At 41.0% G+C, this 21,530-nt stretch overlaps 1 protein-coding gene across 1 annotated transcript in view; it reads right to left on the minus strand.

Annotated features, from left to right (window-relative positions):
- TENM1 (teneurin transmembrane protein 1) overlaps positions 1–21,530 on the minus strand; it is a 768,359-nt gene that overhangs the window by 124,342 nt on the left and 622,487 nt on the right. The window contains exons 18-19 of the mRNA XM_043570666.1: positions 16,164–16,425; positions 13,429–13,696 (exon numbers count right to left, since the gene is read on the minus strand). Coding sequence (XP_043426601.1) covers positions 13,429–13,696; positions 16,164–16,425 — 530 coding nt within the window. The remainder of the gene's footprint in view (positions 1–13,428; positions 13,697–16,163; positions 16,426–21,530) is intronic.

Consider the following 21,530-nt stretch of genomic DNA (forward strand, 5'->3'; position numbering starts at 1 on the left):
TACCATTGTCAGGATCTGCCTTTTGTACACTGTAGGGTTGGTGAGCTCCCCTAGAATCCCTTCTCCAGAAGGTGATGATGCAGTTTGGCAAATAAGTAGCGTGCCCTGGTGACCTCCAATGGTGGTTTGCAGCTGGATTTTTCCCTCTCAGTGACAGTTAGAGATCCTCCTAACTCTGTGGCAGGAAATGCTTACATAAAGTATCAATTAAAGAGTTCTCAATGCAATGGTAATGAGACAGACTCTTTTTACCTCCTATCTGCTCTCCGAATTGCTCTCTAGTCCACAACAAAAAAGTGCATTGGCTGCAAACCCCGCAACGATATTACTTTCCCCCCTAGTCATAGCAAATAGCAACAAGGCAGCTACTTAATAAGTTCTCTCTAATTTTTATTAGATTTCCTTTCTTGGGAGAAAGCTCTATGAGCTAATAAAGTTATAATTTATACTTAAGACTTGTCCAAAATTTCAACTAACTTTAATGAGATTGGCTGTGTGTCGGGGTATTTTTATACGTGGCTCCTTGCTCAGACTAACAAGGCAAGGTTTCCTTCTGACAGCAGCCCCCTTTAACATAATCCTGGAACTTGCAACCGGTTTATGAGAATGCAGACATTCCACCCCACAGAGTCGAGTGACTCTCTAAACGCACGGGAAACTGGGAAATACAGTAGCAACCAGTCCTAGACTCCTCCCATGGAGGCAGACTGTGATACGCTAAATGCCTACTCTTTTTTATGGGATCAAATATAGGGGAAGAGAGGCTACTCAGGGACCAGCAATTGAAATGCTGAGCCCCGACATTACACTCTACCTGGTACTGTAACAGCTGGGTCTCAGCTCTAAGCAGAATGGACCACTGCCATTTCCCAGGGTGGCCTATTGCCTATCGCATCTGATCATCAACACAGCAGGGTACAGACCACCGATTTAGCATCTGGCACTCTGGAGTGGGGATTAGGAAGAACAGTGTAATAGAAAGGGCAAAATAATTATTCATCAATATTTCAGAGGAGCAGCAGAAGGCACACTGGTCTGCCAGTGAGCCGAGATAGGTGGAGAAGGGGGGCGCCTGGACCATACTTTCCAGGAGCTGCTAGAGTGGGCCCATGCTGGTATGTATGTATTGGGACGGCAGGTGAGGAAAGAGCCATTAATATAGCAGAATACTTTCTCTGAATGATGTGACCGCCTCCCTTGTGACACCCTTAATTCTGTCCGGATTTCTGTCTTTCTGTGTTCTGTCCCTCACCTCCACACAGAGATATTAATGGGATGTTTCTTAACCAAGAGTCATTGGTTGTCAAGATGGGACTGCTACTTTTGCAGCGGGCTCTGTCCTCTGGTCACAGGATTGCACCTTTGACTACACTGTTTGTCATCTTGCAAATATTAACACTGGCTGATAAAGAAAACTTTATTATACTGGTGTCTAAAGAACGATTGCAGCTTGCCGCAAAGCCATTAGACATTGGAAAAAAGAACTGAAAGCTCATTCTACTTCTCCAAGCAGTAGCATATGTATGATGTGGGGACTGCAAGAGGGCTAAGGGCCCCCGTGCCCCTGACACCCAATTCAGTGACTGCGACATTCATCTATAAGGGCTGGGACGGGAGATTGACATTAAATAGGCAAGGCAAAAATGCTATGCAATGAAACTGATGTACAAAATATGACAAGATTAAGCAGATGATTTTCAACAGCTTCAGAAATGATAATGGCTGCATTTATAAAGGCGACACATAATTAAAAGTAGTCTGATAGTGGGAGAAACTCACATGTTCCCTCACAACCTCAGGGAACATCCTACAAAGAATTTCATGACATTTAAAAGGTAACTAATGGCAAGATAAAAACTTCCTTATCCAAAAGGAATCATTAACTACAACAATAAATATCTCCCATTCTTTTAAAATGGTAGATTAATGCAAGACAACAACAAAAACGACAAAGGACAAGAGACCTAAGGAACCAAATGAAAGCCACGGCAACAATAGACCAAGACTATACAGATACAGTGCTATCTATTGAGAGCACGTATGTGTTCTTAGAGCTTCTACCTTTTCCTATCCTCTAGTGATTTATCATATGATAAGATGACCCCAGAAGCTCCTCAGTTTGACACATTGCCCAGTGGCCTGAAATGTTTTGTTGATCTATCTATTTTTCCTGGCTCACTAGGAGTGTCAGAATCAGGTGATAAATTTTTATCAACTGCTTTTTCAGGACTTATGGAAATATTCACATAGTTTTCTCTTGTAATCTATTAAGGCGGTGAATTATAGCAATAGACTTCCTACTGTTGAAACTTCTCTGTGGTCCTAAAAGAAACTCTATTTGGTTATAATGTATTATTTTTTAATGAATCACTGGATTTGCTTGGGTTATACTTAGGATCAGTATACCATAGCAGTTTATAAAAAAATAGGGTTTAGACATGATAGTGTTAAAAGTGAGGTAGTTGAATACACAAAAATAAACTCAAAATGGATGAAAGACCCAGATGTGAGGCAGGAAACCGTCAAAATCCTAGAGGAGAAAATAGGCAACAACCTCTTTGACCTCACTTGAGCAACTTCTTACTAGAGATGTCTCCGGAGGCAAGGGAAACAAAACCATAAATGAAGTATTGGGGCCTCATCAAGATAAAAATCTTCTGCACAGGGAAGGAAACAATCAGGAAACTAAAAGGCAACTGACTGAATGGGAGAAGGTATTTGAAAATGACATATCAGACAAAGGGTTAGTATCCAAAATCTATAAAGAACCTATCAAACTCAACACCCAAAAACAAATAATGCAGTGAAGAAATGGGCAGAAGACAGGAATAGACACTGTTCCAAAGAAGACATCCAGATGGCTCATAGACACATGAAAAGACACTCAACATCACTCATCATCAGGGAAATACAAATGAAAACTACAATGAGATACCACCTCACACCTGTCAGAATGGCTAAAATGAGTAACTCAGAAACAACAGATGTTGGCGAGGATACAGAGAAAGGGGAACCCTTTTGCACTGCTAGGGGGAATGCAAACTGGTGCAGCCACTCTGGAAAATTATATGGAGGTTCCTCAAAAAAATAAAAATAGAACTACCCTACGACCCAGCAATTGCACTAACTACATATTTATCCAAAGGATACAAAAATGCTGATTCGAAGAGGCACATGCACCCCGCTGTTTATAGCAGCACTTTCAACAATAGCCAAAGAATGGAAAGAGCCCAAATGTCTATCAACTGATGAATGGATAAAGAAGATGTGGTATAATACAATGGAATACCACTCAGCGATCAAAACGAATGCAATCTTGCCATGTGCAACAATGTGGATGGAACTAGAGTGTATTGTGCTAAGTGAAATTAGTCAGGAAAAGACAAATACCATGTGATTTCACTCATATGTGGAATTTAAGAAACACGACAGATGAACGAAGGGGAAGGGAAGCAAAAGTAAGATAAAAACAGAGAGGGAGACAAACCATATGAAACTCAGATACACAGAACAAACTGAGGGCTGCTGACGGGGTGTTGGGTGGGGGGATGGAATCAATGGGTGATGGGCACTAGAGAGGACAGTTGTTGGGATGAGCACCGGGTGTTATATGTAAGTGATGAAGCACTAAATTCTACTACTGAAATCATTATTACACTACATGCTAACTAACTTGGATTTAAATTAAAAATATAAAAATAAGAAAAATAAAAGTGAGGTATTTGGATGAATACAGGAGGAAAAGTAAAAAGCATCCAGCAGTGAGGCCGTCACACAACACTTTTGCCAAGAGGTCCTGTCCACTGAAATCTAATATTTGGAGATTTTTTTTTTTCTTGGCTGCTTTGTTCGAGCCTAGCTGTATACAAGTGAACCTGGAACCCGGATGACCTCGGTGCCTCCAAGGCAGGATGACGTAGAGGCTCACACCCACATCTGCGAGTGCCTTCGTGCGCCCGGGCACTGCTGCTCTCCTCTCCCTGGGCAGGCACGTCATCCCATTGTACAGGCTAAGGGGTCTGCTTTAGTCTCTGTCCTTGTTCATTCGTTTGTTCAGTCATTCAACAAATATGCAATATTTAAAGGGTACCTCTCGTTGTCAGGAACTCAGGGTATGAGGATGAAGAAGGCTGAATAAGACAGCACTTCCTCCTGCCCCTGGTCCCTCCCATGTGGAGCTCACATTCTAGTGGGAGGAAAAAATATAAAACAAGAATAACACACACAGACACACACAGACACACACACACACACACACACACACAGGGTGGTAAATGTTATGATGGGAAAATGAAGCATATCAATAGTGAGCATAACAAGACAGTTTAAAGTAGAATGAAGAAGCAAGGAAAAGCCTCTTTATGCAGAAGGGGTTTCTCTTATGAAATACAGGGAAGAACATTCTAGAGAGAGAGCAGTATGTGTGCAAGGCCTTGAGGCTTGGTATCTTTGGGAGATTTAAAAAAGGCCAGGGTGGCTGGAGGGTTGGTTTCTCTCTAGCGCATCAAAAACAAATGAACAACCACTCCCTTCCCCCTCCCAGTGCAAAATAAAACAAAAGATTACTATCCTTTAGCAGTACTTAGGCATTTTTCTTTGGAGAGGTTTTAGGAAATAGATTCACCTTGAAAATGGACTGGTTATCTTTTAAAACAACATGATTGATTAAAAGGGATACAATATTGTACTAGAAAGCAGGGGGCTGTTACTTAATGACTCAGCAAAGCTTCACTGAGCTGCTCGCTCTATGTGCCAGGCAGGTGATCTGCTAAGCACTGCAGACACAGTGGATATTATGCAGGGCAGGATAATCTGTCATGTGAGAGAGGCCAAACCCTGAAGGGCTCCGTACCTTTGGGAACTTTCATCCGTGGCCTCCTTAATAACCATCACAAAAATAATATCAACTTACATTTGCAGAGCACGCAACAGTTAAATACATTTTTGTGTATATTACCTAATTTGAAGACTCACAAAAACCTCTGAGGAAGATATATTTACTCCCATTTGAGAGATGAGATGATAGAGTCAGAGAGGTAGAGTGACTAGTCCGAGGTCATCTGGCTAGTAAATGGCAGAACCAGAGCTAAACCCAGGGACTCATAAGCAAGTGCTCTTTCCTGCTATGCTAGATCACAGCTATTAAGGGAGAGACCCACAATTCAGAAGTGCTAAATAAATAACGTTTTATTTGCTCTGAATGAAAGAGATAAGGTTTTCAGGGAGGCCAGGGGGCAGCCTTGAAGGAGAAGTACCACGTATTCTGGTTGGCCAAAAACAGCACCCAGTTATGTTGTGGTCTTGATGTAATAATCAACAGCATTCCCTTTTACTCTCAGAAGAATCTTGGTTTCAATGATAAATTATACGGTCACACAATCTTGGAGAGATATCTCCATAAATGCTCTGATATGGGTTGGTAGAGGGGGGTAGGAGGCAAGAATAATCATAAAGCCTGACTTGGAAAACAGGACAGATGGTTTGGAAAATCATTTAATTTTTCTGTCTCTTGACTATGTTCGCTTACCAATAGCTTTCAAATTCTTATGCCCGAAAGTCATTAAACTGTGACCCAGCATACACACGGGGAGATACACACATAGACATACACATACGTATAATCGAAAACAAGTCTTCCAAAATAATACTCTACTGAGAGCTTTACATTCTGATATTTTCTATTCTGCTCACTTTTGTTCTATTATAGTCCATTAAAAAATACTGGTTGACTCACCAAATGGATTTCACAATCTTACTAATGCGTGTGGCCAGCAGTTTGAAATGGGCACAGAGCACTTGGTTACCAGGGTATCTGGTCATTAAAAAACCCCAGTAGGCTCTGGGCACTCTTACTTTTGGAGGTCCTATCTCACATCTTATCAGCCATATTAAAATGGATACAACCGACAACGCATTCCCAGCATTAAAATATTTCATATGAAAGTGTGAAAACTGAGAAGCAGTTGACAAGCTGACACAATGTTTCATTTTGTAGACATTTATTTAAACATTTATTAATGCTGATTTTCTGGCTTTCTTTTCATATTTTGGTGCCATATACTTATTTTTCAGGTTGCAAACATTTTTGCAGGCCCTTGAAAAACTCATATCCTTGGTGCTACGCCTCTAAAGCTAAATGGATAAAACAGCCCTGCTCTCAGTTAACGATTATGAATTCATGAGTGGAGAGAGATGATGAAAGATTATTATCTCTGCTAGCTTCTTTGACAGAAAGCCACTGGGGCGTTGAATTGGGTACTCGGCAAGGTGGGTTGGTCAATTTAGTGAAGAGAGGCAGCAGTGAAAGGCATGCAGAACTCCGGACCGGGAGATCTGAGTTTGAGTCCCCACTCTGTGGAGGACTCTAGGCAAGTCACTTGCTCTTTTCCAACCTCAGTTTCCCCCTCTGTAAAACGAAGATCATATTTGTCGCGCCATGCCAACCAGGCAGGAATGTTATAAGGATTAAAATGAGATAACGTATGTGAAAGTACTTCGCAAATTGTAAAGCACTACCCATTTATTATTAAAATATTCAGTGGATGCTATTTTTGTGGCTGTAGGTTTATACTGAAAGGAAATTTATGAACACTAAAGCATCGTTCTCAGGGATGTTTTGTGTGCACAAAGCAACTGTAGCTTAGCACCTATTACTATTAATGTTCCCTTGTTTCTCTCGAACACAATTTAGATGGACTCCTGTGCACCATGAACCTTTAGGAAGTCTAGTTCTCCCTGAAACGCCACTTTTTCTTGGCAAACTACTGTACTAAATAATTATGCAATTGTTGTTGCCAATAGCCTTGAAAAAAAAATGGAATTGTTTATAGCAGTGCTACTAAAAGGCGATGGCTGATTTTCTGAACTTGCAGGACTCCAAACCGCTACAATTTAATTTAATTAAAATGAAGACCACGCAGAATGCATTATTACATATTGATAATGTATGCGGACCCAGGCAGACATAGGGAATTATTTTGACAAAATTCATATAATGGATGCAGATCAGGGCCCCTGAACAAGCCAGTTTGTCAAATTAAATAAGCCATCTCTAGAATTTTAACAGCACTGTGAACTTAACAACAATGATTTTTTTTCATTGTTTTGCGAGCAGCAGAGTTGGGAAAGAAACTAAATAATATACGATGATTTCCAGACATCATACCTTATTTAGAGCTAGAGAATCAAGTACTAGGGCCAAATTATTTCAAATGCACAGATGGAGTTTTTTAGCAGGGGAGTCTTGTCTGTGGATCAGACAACAAAATCTTTAAGCCGGATGAACTAGTGATTCTGGTTTTTGTACTGCAACCCTGGGGGTGATTTTACTCTTCTTAGACTTGATCAATATTGTACTGGGATTAATCAATCTTATCAGTTGCCATTGATACTTCGCCAAGGAAGTAGTTCACACAATCTCTGCTGGTAATTTATTCACTCTGGTATTATCCCCACTGCTTGCAAAATGGGTTTCATTGCAAAAAATGGTGGGATGCTCTAGGGTCTCAAGCACTCCTGTTCTCACTGTGGCTGTCCCTCAACCCTCTGTTCTTCTTTTGAGACACTCTGGCCCTGAGAGTGACACCGATTCCCTGCAGCTGAGCTATGTGGGAAACAAGAGTCCCACATTTCAAACTAGGCGGGCATTTCAATGTAGATACTGAGCATCACTTCAAATTCGGCCTGTTTAAAGCTGATCTCCTCTTTCTCCATCACCCAGAAATGGGGGGAGGGAGGGAAAAGAAGTTCATATTGAGCTGGCATGAAGAGAAAGAAGGGTGGGAGAATCTTCTAGCCACAGTTTTAACCAAAATCCTTGCTAGAACTGGGACTGTATGAATATTGGTCAAGGTTTGTTTCCTATTACTGGTGTAACCAATTAGCACAAGCTTAAAGGCTTCAAACAAGACAAATTTCTTATCTCACAGTTAAGAAGGTAAGATGTCTGAAATGGTTCTCACTGAGCTAAAATCAGGGTGTCTGAAGTCTTCATTCATTCTGGAGGCTCTAAGGCAGAATCCATCACCTTGCTTCTTCTAGCTTCTAGAGGCCGCCAATATTCCTTGTTTCTTGACTCCCTTCCCCCATCTTCAAAGCCAGCAATATTTCATCCTGCTGTGCCTTTCTTCTATGGTTATACCTTCCCCTAACTCTGACCTCCCCTTCTGACTCCATCTTCCACTTTTGAATTTTTTTTTTTATTTTTGAGACACAGAGCAAGAGAGCAAGAGAGTGAGAGCAAGAGAGAGAGAACATTAGTGGGGGAGGGGCAGAGAAAGAGAGAGTGAGAGGATTTGAAGTAGGCTCTGTGCTGATAGCGGTGAGCCCGATGTGGGGCTTGAACTCACAAACCGCGAGATCATGACCTGAGCCAACGTCGGACGCTCAACTGACTGAGCCACCCAGGCGCCCCACCATCTTCCACTTTTAAGGACACTTGTGATGCCACTGGGCTCACCTGGATAATCCAGGATAATCATCTCATCTCAAGGTCAGCTGATAAGCAACCTTAATTCCATTTGTAACCTGAATTCTCTTTTGCCATGTAACAGAATATATTCACAGACTCCAGGGCTGAACATCTTTGGGGGTGGTGGTCATTATTCTGCCTACCAAAAGACTGGACTAGGATCTCTGAATCCAAAGCAAATCTGAGAAGTGTCATATTAACCATATTAGCCATTGTTAGTATCCGGTGCAAAATTTAGTCCATTTCTTCTCACGTTAGTTAAGCGATTATAAAATTTGGGCAGGAGTACAACTAAACGTTTTCTTCGTTGTTTGTTTGGATTCAATCATCTCTATTAAGGTATGAGCTCAGTGGTCACATACTTGATCACTCTGTCTCCATTCATATATGACCTGAACTGTTTATTGTCTGTTGTGTTCTTAAGGTGCTCACAATCTATCTGCAGAGAATCAAATTTCTCAAACTTCATTCTACCACCTGCTCTAATGTTTTTACCACTGTCAAGAAATTCTCTTAGTCTCCATGGACATGGAAATGGATACTAGGTAGGAAATAAAATCCCTTTAACCATTATCAGGGGCATTTCCTACAAGGTAAATAATCCATAGTCCATCTTACGCCCTACACTTGAAATTATTTTGACCATTTCTCTTGAGATCTTTGCCAGTTTTCTTTCTAAAAAATATGCTCTTTAAGTGCACATAAAATACCACGAGGAACACTTTTTTCCTCTCTCTTTGGATATTTCTGAGTCGATCAATTTTCTCTCGCTTTTATTACTTTTATTAGCCTTAAAAATGAACCAACAACATCTATTTGAGCATTTTAATTAAGGCCATTTTATAGTCACAATGCTTCAGGAAGCTTTGACCAGGAACAGGATTGCAGAAATAGAAAGTAAACCAACACCTGTCGGCAAACGGTAGGAATGGGATCTTCATCACTGCTGTGTATACTAGAAGGTCTCTGCTTTTCTTTGTGTTTTAGTTGTTTATTCAATAATCCACAGGCATATCAGAAGCTAAGTCATTAAGACTGCTTAACTCCAACAAGGGAGAAAATTTTAGAATCTTTAGCACTGGAGGTATTTAAAAGAAAGAGAAGTAACACATTTTATGCATAAAGTAAGGTTGATCAAATGGTGCAGATACCGTAGAACACAGTTTGGTGGTTTCTCAACAAGTCAAACACGGAATTACCATGTGATTCAACAGTCTTACCCCTAGGTATATTTCCCAAAGAAATGAAAACAGATATTCAAACAAATACTTATATCTGAATGTGCATAGCAGCACAAGATGTGGTGTAGCCATGCAATGGAATATTACTCAGTCGTAGCAAAGAATGAAGTACTCACAGGCTTGGACGTGAATGAGCTTTGGAAACATTATGCCAAGAGAAAGAAGCCAGATGTGAAAGACTACATATCGTATGATTGCATTTGTTTGAAATGTTCAAAAGAGGTAGATACACAGACAGAAAGGAGATTGGTAGTTGCCAGGGCCTAGAGGGGAGAGTGACTGCTAGTTTGTGTGGGGTGCTACTTTGTGGGGCTGATGATGAAAATGTTCTGGAATTAGATATTGGTAATCGTTGTGCAACACTGCGAAAATACTGAAAGTCACTCAAATGTACACTTCACATGGGTGAAGTTTGTGGTACGCGAATTACATCTTAATAAAACCGTTATTTAAAAGAGTAAGTTTAGGGGCGCCTGGGTGGCGCAGTCGGTTAAGTGTCCAGCTCTTGATTTTGGCTCAGGTCATGATCCCACAGTTCCTGACTTCGAGCCCCGTATTGCTGACAGTGCAGAGACTGCTTGGGATTCTTTCTCTCTGTTCCTCCCCCACTCATGCGTGCATGTGCTCTCACTCTCTCAAAGTAAATAAATAAACTTTAAAAAAAAAGAGAGAGAAAATTAAAAAGTAAGCTTGAACTACATTTATGTGAACCCTGGCAAGAAACGACTGCTATATATTGTCCTGGTCAGCTCTTCATGAGTGAGTGTACTGGGTAAATTGCTAGGTATCACAACTTAAGAAGAAAGTAAAAACAAACAAAAAAGTCAATGACCTAGCAGGGGTTCTGTGGAAGGTAATAAGGAATGGGAAAACAAAGCCCTATGGAGAAAAGTTAGAGGAATTTTGGGTTATTCTAGAGAAGCAAAGGCTTTAGGATAGTATCCTCGAGAGAACATGAGGTTCAAGTATGCACTGGTCAAGGTCCCAGCAGGAATCACACATCACACTCAAGTGTTTGCGCAGAGAGTCAGATGAAGGCACTATTTACAGCTGCACAACGAGGAGCTGGGTTAAGGGAATCCATCAGGGATGCTGATCCACTCAGGGACTGACAACACTGAGAAGGCTTCTGGGTTTGCAGGGGCAAAGGGAGGGAATGGCGATACGGAAGACCAGAGGGCTTGGGGATGTGGAGGAGGGGCAACTGGATAGGAGCTGCCATCTTCCAGTTGCTGCCAGAATTGCAATGAGGCAGGGAGAAGGGTAAATACCCTGACCTCCTTCTTCCATTCTGCGGTCTCCAGATGGTACCACCTATTGACCAAATGGGAAGCCAGAGAGCAAAGGAGCTCAGGCAATGCGGTCCATAGAAGCCAGCTTCTCATAGCACAGAGAAGGGCAGGGAAGAGATGGTGTGCGTGTGTGTGGCAAGGAGGGAAACTGGAGAGTAACTGAGTGCTTGCCTGCTATATACCCAGTTCCCTACTTAGAGAAGCCGAGACAACAAGTACCTGCGTCGGCCCCATGCTTTATACCTTGCGATCCCAATACCCTGGCCACAGCAGAACTGAAAAGCCAATACCAGAGCAGAATATTTGTTGAGTGCTTACCATGTGTGAAGCATTTTACATTACTTATCTCATTTAATCCTCATATTATTATAACCTGTGAGTAGCAGTCACCTTATGATACTCATTTGATAAATGGAGAAACTCTGGCACCTGGAGATTAACTAATGGACCCAATGTTTCATAGCTAGTAAGTAGAGAACTGATGACTTGAACCCAGGGAAGGAGTCTGGCTCCAGACTTGTTCTCTTAATCACTACACTCACTGAAATAAGAATTAAGCAGGACTCCATAGCTGGCCAGCAATCGTGATGGTAGTTAGCTTAACGGTAGAGGTCTGCTTAGGGTGTTTGTTGTATGGTGACTGGCCGACACAATCTGATATTGTTTGTAAGAGGAGTCTGAATGCAAGATACAGAGCAAGTCAGTAGACTGTGGAGTTTGAAGAGCTGAAAGAAAGGGAGGGTAGTTAATATGGCAGGAGAAGTGATGAGCTCAGGCATCAGTATAGCCGAGTCACCAAGGAGGGAGGCAGTGGCCTCTTGCTACAGAGAGGGACAACTGGAGCTGTTTGACAAAACAGATGCTGGCTTTCTAGAACTACGATGTATCTTCAGCAAGGCTGCAGTTTGCTAGTGCTTTTTCTTGTTCTCTCTTACTTTCCCACGTCTTTACAGGAACTGCCCGCTGAGGAAATCTGAACCACTCTATGTTTCTTGCATTCTAATACGGTCCAACAGAGGGGAGTTAATTATTTAAGTATATGAGGGTCTCTTGGGCAAGGATTCCCCTCACCCCTGCTATTAGTTTTCCTCTGGAAAGAAAGGGAGGAAATTGATACACTATAGTCTAAAAGATGTATGGGAGTGGTTCTATGATAGACCCTTCCAAGGGAGGATATGAAAAGATCTCCTCTGGAGAACTTTACAAATAGTCTTCTCATCTGTCCAAGGGTGGTTTCCATGAGCTATTGCCTGAAGACACAAGAATCAATGGCTCCCAACTGTGACTCCACAGACCTGTGTCAGGTTCCTTTAGGAAGTTTTCACTGTCTTCCTCAGAGTGAAAAATAAAGACATTGCTGTCTGTCTGTCTATCTCTCTCTCTCATCCCGAGCATCAGTATTAGACTGCTGTCATTTTTAAAGATAGAATATTCCCTTTCTTGATGTTAAGATATCCCTCTCCTTTATGAAATTATGGTAGTGGTAGGTAGATTGTAGTGGCTTCTTTTCTTTCTTTTTAAAAATATTCTTACTTGGCAAAATAAGAAGTTGGCAAATCTGTTTCAGTCTAATTTTTTCAAATGTTGTTCGTCTGACGGGTGCCTGGGTGGCTCAGTTGGTTAAGCGTCTGACTTCGGCTCAGGTCATGATCTCACAGTTCGTGAGTTTGAGCCCTGTGTCAGGCTCTGTGCTGACAGTTCAGAGCCTAGAGCCTGGTTCACGTTCTGTGTCTCCCTCTCTCTCTCTGCCCCTCCACTGCTCATGCTCTCTCTCTCTCTCTCTCTCTCTCTCTCTCATAAATAAATAAGCATTAAAAGAAAATGTCATTTGTCCGAGAATTAAGTAGCTGAAAACCATAGGCTCAGAGGACCTCTTAAAGTCCCTAAAAAATTCTAGGTTTTAAAGCCCTGAAATAGAAAATCAAAAGGACTAGGAAGGTAAGATGATTTTTTTTTTAAATGTAACCTACTGAAGTAACAAGTTAATGGAGTCTAACTATCTTAGACATAAGAGACAATAAGTGGAGATGCCTAGAAGTTAAAATTTTGTAGTTTCTAAGTGGAAATGACAGTCTAAATGTCAAATCCAAAAACATGGCCTAAAGAACGCCACACCAAAGGTCACAGTTAGAAGGCAATATTCAGCTCTGGAGACAGTTACAAGTCAGATAGTGTGTGATTCCACGGGTACATAAGCCATCAGGAAAGGAGAACTGAACTAGTTTTGAAGCAAAAATGTGTCAAAAGGGAACTCTAAATAGGCCCAAAGAGGGTTTGAGTGAAAAAAATGCTTTAGATCCTTTAAATAAAAGACAGTCGTCATTTGTCCATACATAATTATTCCACATGTAAATTAACATGCAACTAGTATTTTCGGTGTTGTGCAACACAATGCTGCTATTCATACGGAATTAGTTCAACATACCCAAAGCCTCTGCCAGGCCCCAAACCTTCTGTCCGTAGATGTCGGTCTTGTTCCAGGCAAACGTGTAGATGAGATTAACTGCGGCAGGAAACCACTTCTGTGTGAGTCGCCCTTCCACGGCTACCGTGAGATGGACTTTTATCATTCCCACGGGAATGGTTGAATGTGTCAGAAGGATCCGAAGCAGGGTTTTATAGCCGGGGGTGCGGCTGCTCAGGTAACTCAGCCTCACAAAGCTGGAAGGAATGGGGATCTCCTCTTGCACCACCTGAGAGAAAAAAAGGCAGATTGGCTCCTGTCAGTGGTCACAGGTAGACAAGGAAACACACCAAAGGAGAGAGTTTAAAGGGATCTGTGGATGTCAAGGCAAGAATCTGTGAGGCCATGTGACCACGGGTTTCGAATTTTGCAGAGTCTGCATGGGGACAAGACATCCAAGCAACCCTGACGACTGCTCTCCTTTTTTTCCCTGCCAGGAATGACTGTGATAAGAACAATTTTGGTTTTTCCACAGTGTTCCAAAAATTGCTTAGAAGGAGTTGGAAAAGATCACACTGCTGAATGTCAAGCATTTCAGTGCTGTGGGCTCCATTAAGGGGTCTTTTTCTTCTATACACACACACACAAAATCTTGTTTGGTGTGTTAAGTCATATATCACAAAACCACTGCTGTAATCCTTATTCAGGCCGGGCTCTCTAGGAGGAAGGACTCCAGAAACAGGCTCAGCAAAGTGATATTTTATGACAGAGATTATGGTTTCCCCAGAATTAATCTTTACTGATGCCATCAAACTTGTCTTCTTTGGACCTTTGGAATGACCTTGAGGGCCAAATTTTTAATCAAATTTCGCTTACATATTTCTCTGTGCTTGGATATACCAAGAGCTGGGAACAAGTTTTTCCAAGTTGGCACCTGTGACTGAGAAGCAAATAACTCCCATTACTCCTGTGCAAATTTTATACTAAACATTGGTCCCAGAATGAAAATAGCACTTGGCTTCTTTCATTAATTGTTATTACTTATTTGTTTATCAGCACAGATGGAGTTAAACAACCAAAAGTGGTCACTAAAACTCAATCTGGTGTTCTACGACTTTCAACTTTCAAAACCCAGCTGAAGAAAGAGCCTATTCGATACACTTAAGGTGACAAGAATTGTGTGGATATTTCTGTGCCCTCGTTCATGTTTAGCTCAGAACCTCGTCCCTTTTTCCTTTTCTAAACCAGTGCACATAGTAGACCTGGTTGTTAAACACATGGTATCTCACATTGTCCAGGATTTCTGCTCATTCTTCTGAGAACACAAATCCCTTTTGTCTACCCTTGGCCTGATTTTTCTTCCTCTACATTAGCATTTGATACTAGAGCGGTCTAATGGCTCTGACTTCTCAGATGGTGGCAGAAGTACAATAGTGAAGGCTAGGGTGACACCACCTTAGCATTTCATTTCCCTATGGAAATGTGCAATCGTAGATCAATCTAAAAACTTTGGTGCTGAAAGAGACCCACGCTTCCTAATGACAAGTATACAGAAATTGGTGTACCAGTCCAATGCACTCATTGAATAGAGTCTTGTTGGGGCGCCTGGGTGGTTCAGTCGGTCAAGTGCCTGAATTCACCTCAGGTCATGATCTCGTGGTTCGTGAGTTCGAGCCCCACATTGTGCTCTCTGCTGTCAGCACAGAGCCTGCTTTGGATCCTCTGTCTCCCTCTCTTTCTGCCCCTCCCCTGCTTGTACTCTCTGTCTCTCTGAAAATAAATAAACTTAAAAAAATTAGAAAAAAAAAGTATATGGTGTTGTTTTTGCTTCCTTTCCAAGGGAAAAAAATGGAAAAGACAGGAGGGGCAACTCACTGGACACCTTTTCCTGTACAGCAGTATTTTCTAGGAGCTTTTCACAAGTGGTATCCTCTGGGCACTGCTAATAGCTGCTGGGAATATTGTGATGGAAGAAAAACCAAGTCAACCTTGGAATGTCCATTTACTTCCTCTTGAGTATACTTCTTGAATTCTGGATCTGTATGACTTATGGGTCCATTTTGGGGGCTTCTGGATTTAACTATCATTATAATGTTTCTACAATGTGATGGGAAAACTATACTAGAGATGTTTGAATGGCTTACTATCGAAATGAAAACATGGAATACTCAATAAAGAAAAATTATCAGGTACTATAAAATATAAAGGTACAAGAATATGTCTCCCTCTGGGCTATAAAGCCTGAACACTCAAAAGCAAAGCTTTAAACAAAACCCACAAGCTTGAAAACTACCTTTACCAAACACAGCCAAACAAGAGGAGCTGTCATGACTATTAAGAACAATGGCAATGGATACAAACTGGACAATGGAAGAAAACTAGATTTCTTAAGGAGCTTTAATTTCAGAACCACAAACGGTCCTACCTCATTGATTATACCGTTGTCACTATTGAGCTATCCAGCTAGCTTTGTTCTTTAGAGCACAGTGTTCATTAGGTCAAGGTTTGGGGTTTAATTCTCACGACAGCTAGTTCACCTTGCTTTGTTCTACAGCCATAGATAGCACCCTGTAGCGCTGGCCAATCACCCTGCAAATGTGTGCCAGAGAGATTCCATTTGAAAGCTTCTCTTGACAAATGGAGGGCAGTTCGTTACAGGGCTGGCCAGAGTACCAGGAAAAGGAATCTAGCCATTATATGTTGCTGACCACCCCACAATACTATGATTTTATACATTCGAAGGCCGATGTACCCACCTGCAGCTCAGGAACAATAGTTCCCCTCTCTGGACAGGACCCTCCAAATGATGTGAGTGGTGACGGAAGCACAATAGGGTTTGGGCTAATAAAGTTGGAGATGTCGCAGGATGGTGGGTCTGATACAACTCTCTGCATGATAACTTTCTCTACCACAATAAACTGATTCCAAGGCAGCCAGAGTGTCCTCTTCTCAGACAGGAAAGGTGAGCGGTCAAAGATTAAGATGACAGAAATACCTCCAACGGCTACGAGGTCAAAGCTGAGAACGAAAAATATATGACAGTTTCAATCAAATGAACAACCAAAATAAAATTCAAGTTAAAATAATAAGTAATTTTAGTGCACTTTCCTTCCTTTGGGACTCAACTACATCCATTCGTATTTCTATTTTATAAATTCCCTCTACCTAAATGTATGGATGGCTTCTTTTCACTATCTAGGAGATTTCTGAGAAAAAACTCCATATCACCAGTTGATATTCGCCCCAAATTTGTAAACCAATTTTAATACTACCTGAGACAAAATCACTGCATGGATTTCTGCAAAGCCGTGTCTTACATCACTGCTCCCCCTCTGTGCTAGAGATAACAGAAAGATGACCATTTAACATCCAGCAGCATCTTTAATATAATGCATTATTCATCCTCAAGAAAAAAAATCCTATAACGTAACTCAGGAAAAGTAAAGAGCCAAAAGGTTAACGACCTTGTTCAGAGTCACAAACATAGTGTCAGAAATCTGGTGGTGTCTTTTGAGATGGCATTTACGAAACTTGTTCAGTAAAATTTGCTTGAACAATACCATGCCTGAACCCTCCACATCTGGCTACCCACTTCGGCTCCTGATTCTACTTGAACTCTACATTTAGGATTTCTGGTGCTGTCTAGAATGCCTCTTGGTTTCCTTTTGCAAGACAGCCTGTAATGGACCCTATCCATCTCCGCTGACAACACCTTCCATATCTCTGACAAAGCAAGACTACCTCTCCTGTAAGCCAATTCTGTCCATCACTTGATGTGGTATCTGACATTACTCTTGCATTGGAGCATAACAGACTCAGATTCCAGTTCATTCTGCACTAGATGATCCTACCTTACTTCTCTTGTAAGTATAATGATATCTTTGAGATAATGTACTCGGAAGCATTTGAAAAGCATAAAATACTCTGTAAAAGTAAGCTAATGATAAATTATTACCATTATATCATAAAAATGGATAAAGGGCAATGAGTTGCTCCTTAATATTCAAAGCAACTTAAAACCACAGTAGAGAGATGTAAGCGATTCCCTGCATTAAAAAAGATCTTTCTGTAAAACATTTTTTCAATGATAGAATGCTCTGATAGGGACTCAGACTTAATTATGGATAGCTTACTACTCCCTTCATATGACATTTATTATATTTATTATAGCATTGCCAATCATGTCTTGTTGCAGAAATCTTCCAGATAAAGATAAATGGACAGTAACAAAGGGTGGCTAATACTGTATTTTGTATTGTTACTATTTCAGTCGAGTAGCTGTAATACTGAGGCAGTTTCCAAAAAGAGGATTTGAAGAACTACAATAGCTATAGAAAATAATCTAGGTTTGAACTAAAAAAGGAAAACCCAAATGGCTTATGATTTAAGACAGAGAGGCTGAATTCATGATAATACAGAAGCAGTTTAAGGCAAGTACAGTGGGGAAAATCCCACACTACAGGTCAAGAGACCTTTCCTCTAGTTCACATTCTATGTTGATTTACCTCCATGTCCTTGGGCAACTTTGCTTTACCCAAACCTTGGCTCTTGCATCTTTAAAACTAAAGTGCTTATTTATTTGAAAACAAAAACAAACGCAAACACACACACACACAAACATCCAAACAAAAACATGTGTACCTGGGAATTATTCTCTACTTCTAGAAAGATTAAGCAGACAGGGCAGGTTTCTTGTTTTGCAGAAATAATGAGGTTTTGGCTTCATACACACCTGGGTCTGAATCCCAGCTCTGCCATGTTAACTTTGTGTGTATGGACTAGTTATTTAACCTCCATGGATTTCTCTTTCCTCATTAGTAAAATGGGGCTGATATGATCTATCACCCAGCTACTACTGTAAACAAGTGAATAAGGTAAAGACTTAAGGGTCAAGCACACAGCAGAGACTCAACAAATGTTAACTTTCTTCTCAAATCAGATCCATTGCCTTATTACATTTACAGATGTTTTCTCTTCCAGTTCAAATGAACTCTAGGCCAGCTTTTGATTATTCCCATATGTGGATACTGATTTTTCTTAAAGTTTATTTATTTACTTTTGAGAGGGCGGGAAGGGACGGGGGGTGGGGTGCGGTCAGAGGATATGAAGTGGGCTCTGTGCTGACAGCAGAGAGCCAGATGCACGGCTTGATCTCACGAACCACGAGGTCATGACCTTAGCCGAAGTCGGAAGCTTAACCGACTGAGCCACCCAGGTGCACTAGCAGATGCTGATTTTTAAGTTCTTCTGGGGACTTCCCCTAGGTTTCCTGTGATGGTTTAGTTTTATACGTCAAGTTGGGCAACAGTACCCACCTAATCAGACACTAATCTAGGTGTTGCTGTTGAGGTACTTTGTAGATGTGGTTAATATCTACACTTAGTTGACATTATGTAAAAGATATTACCCTTGATAATATGGGAGGGCCTCATCCAATTAGTTGAAAGACGTTTAGAGCAAAACTGAAGTTTCTCTGAGGAAGAAGGAGTTGTTTCAAGACTGCAGAGATAGCGTCAACTCCTTCCCAAGAGATTTCAGCCTACCAGCCTACCCTACAGGTTTGAACTTGCCTATGCCCACAATCACATAAGCCAATTCCTTGAAATCTCTCTCTCTGATGTATACATTTATATGTATATATGTACACACACACACACACACACACAGACACACACACACACACACACACACACACAGGTTCTTTTTCTCTGGAGAACCCGGACTGATTTTTCTTCTTACCACCTAGCTGGCATATACAGTAAACACTGTCTGATTGGCTCATTAACTGCCATGGAAGTGGAAGGTGGATCTGTGGCCAAAATTCCATCTATATCATTCCAATGCCAAACAGCACGTTCCCTGAATAATTAATTCTTTGAGATTTCCCCTATCACAAATGATCTCCACTGGCATGGGTCATTAAAAACAAGTCATCAAGGGGTGCCTGGGTGGCTCAGTTGGTTAAGCATCTGACCCTTGATTTTGGCTCAGGTCACGATCTCACGGTTCGTGAGATGGAGCCCCACGTCAGGCTCTGTGCTGACAGCATGGAACCTGCTTGGGATTCTCCCTCTCCCTCTCCCTCTCTCTCTGTGACCCTCCCCTTCAAGTGCTCTCTCAAAATAAATAAACATTAAAAAAAAGAACAGGTTATCAAGTCATATGACAGTATAAAAGACCCAAGGGAGAAAATGTATTTGTTTGGAGACTTCTCAATCTCTAATAAGTCAGGCCAGTCCTAAGCACAGATGGAAGACTTTGGAAGGCTATGTGAAATGCTTATCTCTGCCTTATGGTATCCATAAATCTACAAACTCTTGCCTTGAAGGGAATCAGAGGGAACTCTCTGTTCATTTTCCAAAGTTGTCCAAATAAAGTTCTTGAGACCTTTAATGTGTCTCAAGAATCTTCTAAGAAGTTCAGTGCTTACCTATTTTGCTTGTCACTAGCTGAACTATAAATGAAACGTTCGTTCTCTTTCAAAACCTTACTGAGCACCTATTACATAATCTAGGTTGAAGGTGGCTAATCATAGAAGATAAGAACCAGATTACTTGAGCTCAAAGTTTGGGCTTGACCCTTGTTAGCTGTGTTAATTTGGATAAGTTTTCTCATCTGCCAACTGGGGAGGATAATAATGCCTCCTCTCTCATAAAGTTGTTGTGATGATGAAATAGATCAACATTTATGAAAACGCCTGGCACATAGTAGATACTCATTCATATTCATTTTTCCTTTAGAATTGCCTTTTTCTTCTATTCTGCTACTTTGGCCTCTCCCAATCTGCATGTCTAATCTCTTCTTACTTTGAGAGGGCTCTGTCTTCCACTCCCAACCTTCCTTCTGCTTTTTATACATCACTTTGGTCCCTTGACCTAGAGTTTTCCTGGTTCTCTAGGGAAAGTTGTCAATTAACTTGTGCAAATGGATGATAATGGGGGTAATTAGTTCTACATCCCACATAACATATTTGCATTTAACAGGGACTTTTAGAGTCAACAGCTTAACCCAAAGCTCTGATACCATTGGTGGGAACTATAGGCAAAGTGGCAGGCAGGTTGGACTGAGATCTGGAGACAGAGGGCGCTTACAGCTTCTTACCTATCACACTCTGACTACTAGGTATTTAAATGCTAATCTCAGCCTTTCTATAATCCTTTTGCTCTCAGGTATAGTTTCCTTATGAGACTGTGCTTTTAAAATGTACTTACTCAGTCTGAGATAGCAACAAGCAGAGACATATAAATGGAAACGCCCATCACACTGTCACTTTATGTCTAAGAGATGACAGTGGGACAGTCTGCTTGGCATTTGGGGCACAGATTTTGAACAGTTACACCCTTTGAGAGCCTGAGGGGAGAGTTATTGCCAGAGGGGACTCTGACTGTATCTGTCATCTACATAAACCTAGTTCTCACAGAGAGCTCAGCAGACCAGGGTCTTGGCATTTTACTTAAAACAAAATCCACAAAAATAACAACAAAAATTGTTCCTCTTTAATGTTTTCAGTAAACTGGAAACAGAAATTTTTAGATTTTTTTAGACATTGTTTCTCTTAAGCTCTTTTGTAAATATCAAATAATTCACTGAAACCTTTATACACATGCTAAAAAAAACTAAGGGCCCACGAGTTCTCCAAGAGAACTCAAATGTCTCTGGGGACACATTCTATTTAAAGAAATAATCCATTTCTCAATTTCTGGCACATGGCTGAACATGTTGGCAAGGGAGAGGCCACTTTTGTGTACCAGTTGCTGGTGAATGAACTACCAAAATTTCATCATTTAATTCAATTGGGAGAAAGGTCCACTTGAATTAGTAGAGAGCTCCAATTATGGATCATTTGAAAGGAAATGTACTTTTTATAGCTTATATGTATATAAGCAATGGGTGTGTGTGTGTGTGTGTGTGTGTGTGTGTGTATTCAGACTATCTGTACCCAGAGTAGTTTTGCTGAGCTTGTTCTAATAAATAGATGGCTAGTTAATAATTAGCAACTTAATTTACATGCGAATCATTTATATGATTTACTCAAGTCTTAAAAACAGTTTGTTTTTCTTAAGTATGTTAAAACTCTCCCGTATCTTCTTTAACCAATCTTTATAAGCATTTTCTTGATAAGC

The sequence above is a fragment of the Prionailurus bengalensis genome, chromosome X, assembly GCF_016509475.1.
Source record: "Prionailurus bengalensis isolate Pbe53 chromosome X, Fcat_Pben_1.1_paternal_pri, whole genome shotgun sequence".
NCBI classification, from domain to species: domain Eukaryota; kingdom Metazoa; phylum Chordata; class Mammalia; order Carnivora; family Felidae; genus Prionailurus; species Prionailurus bengalensis.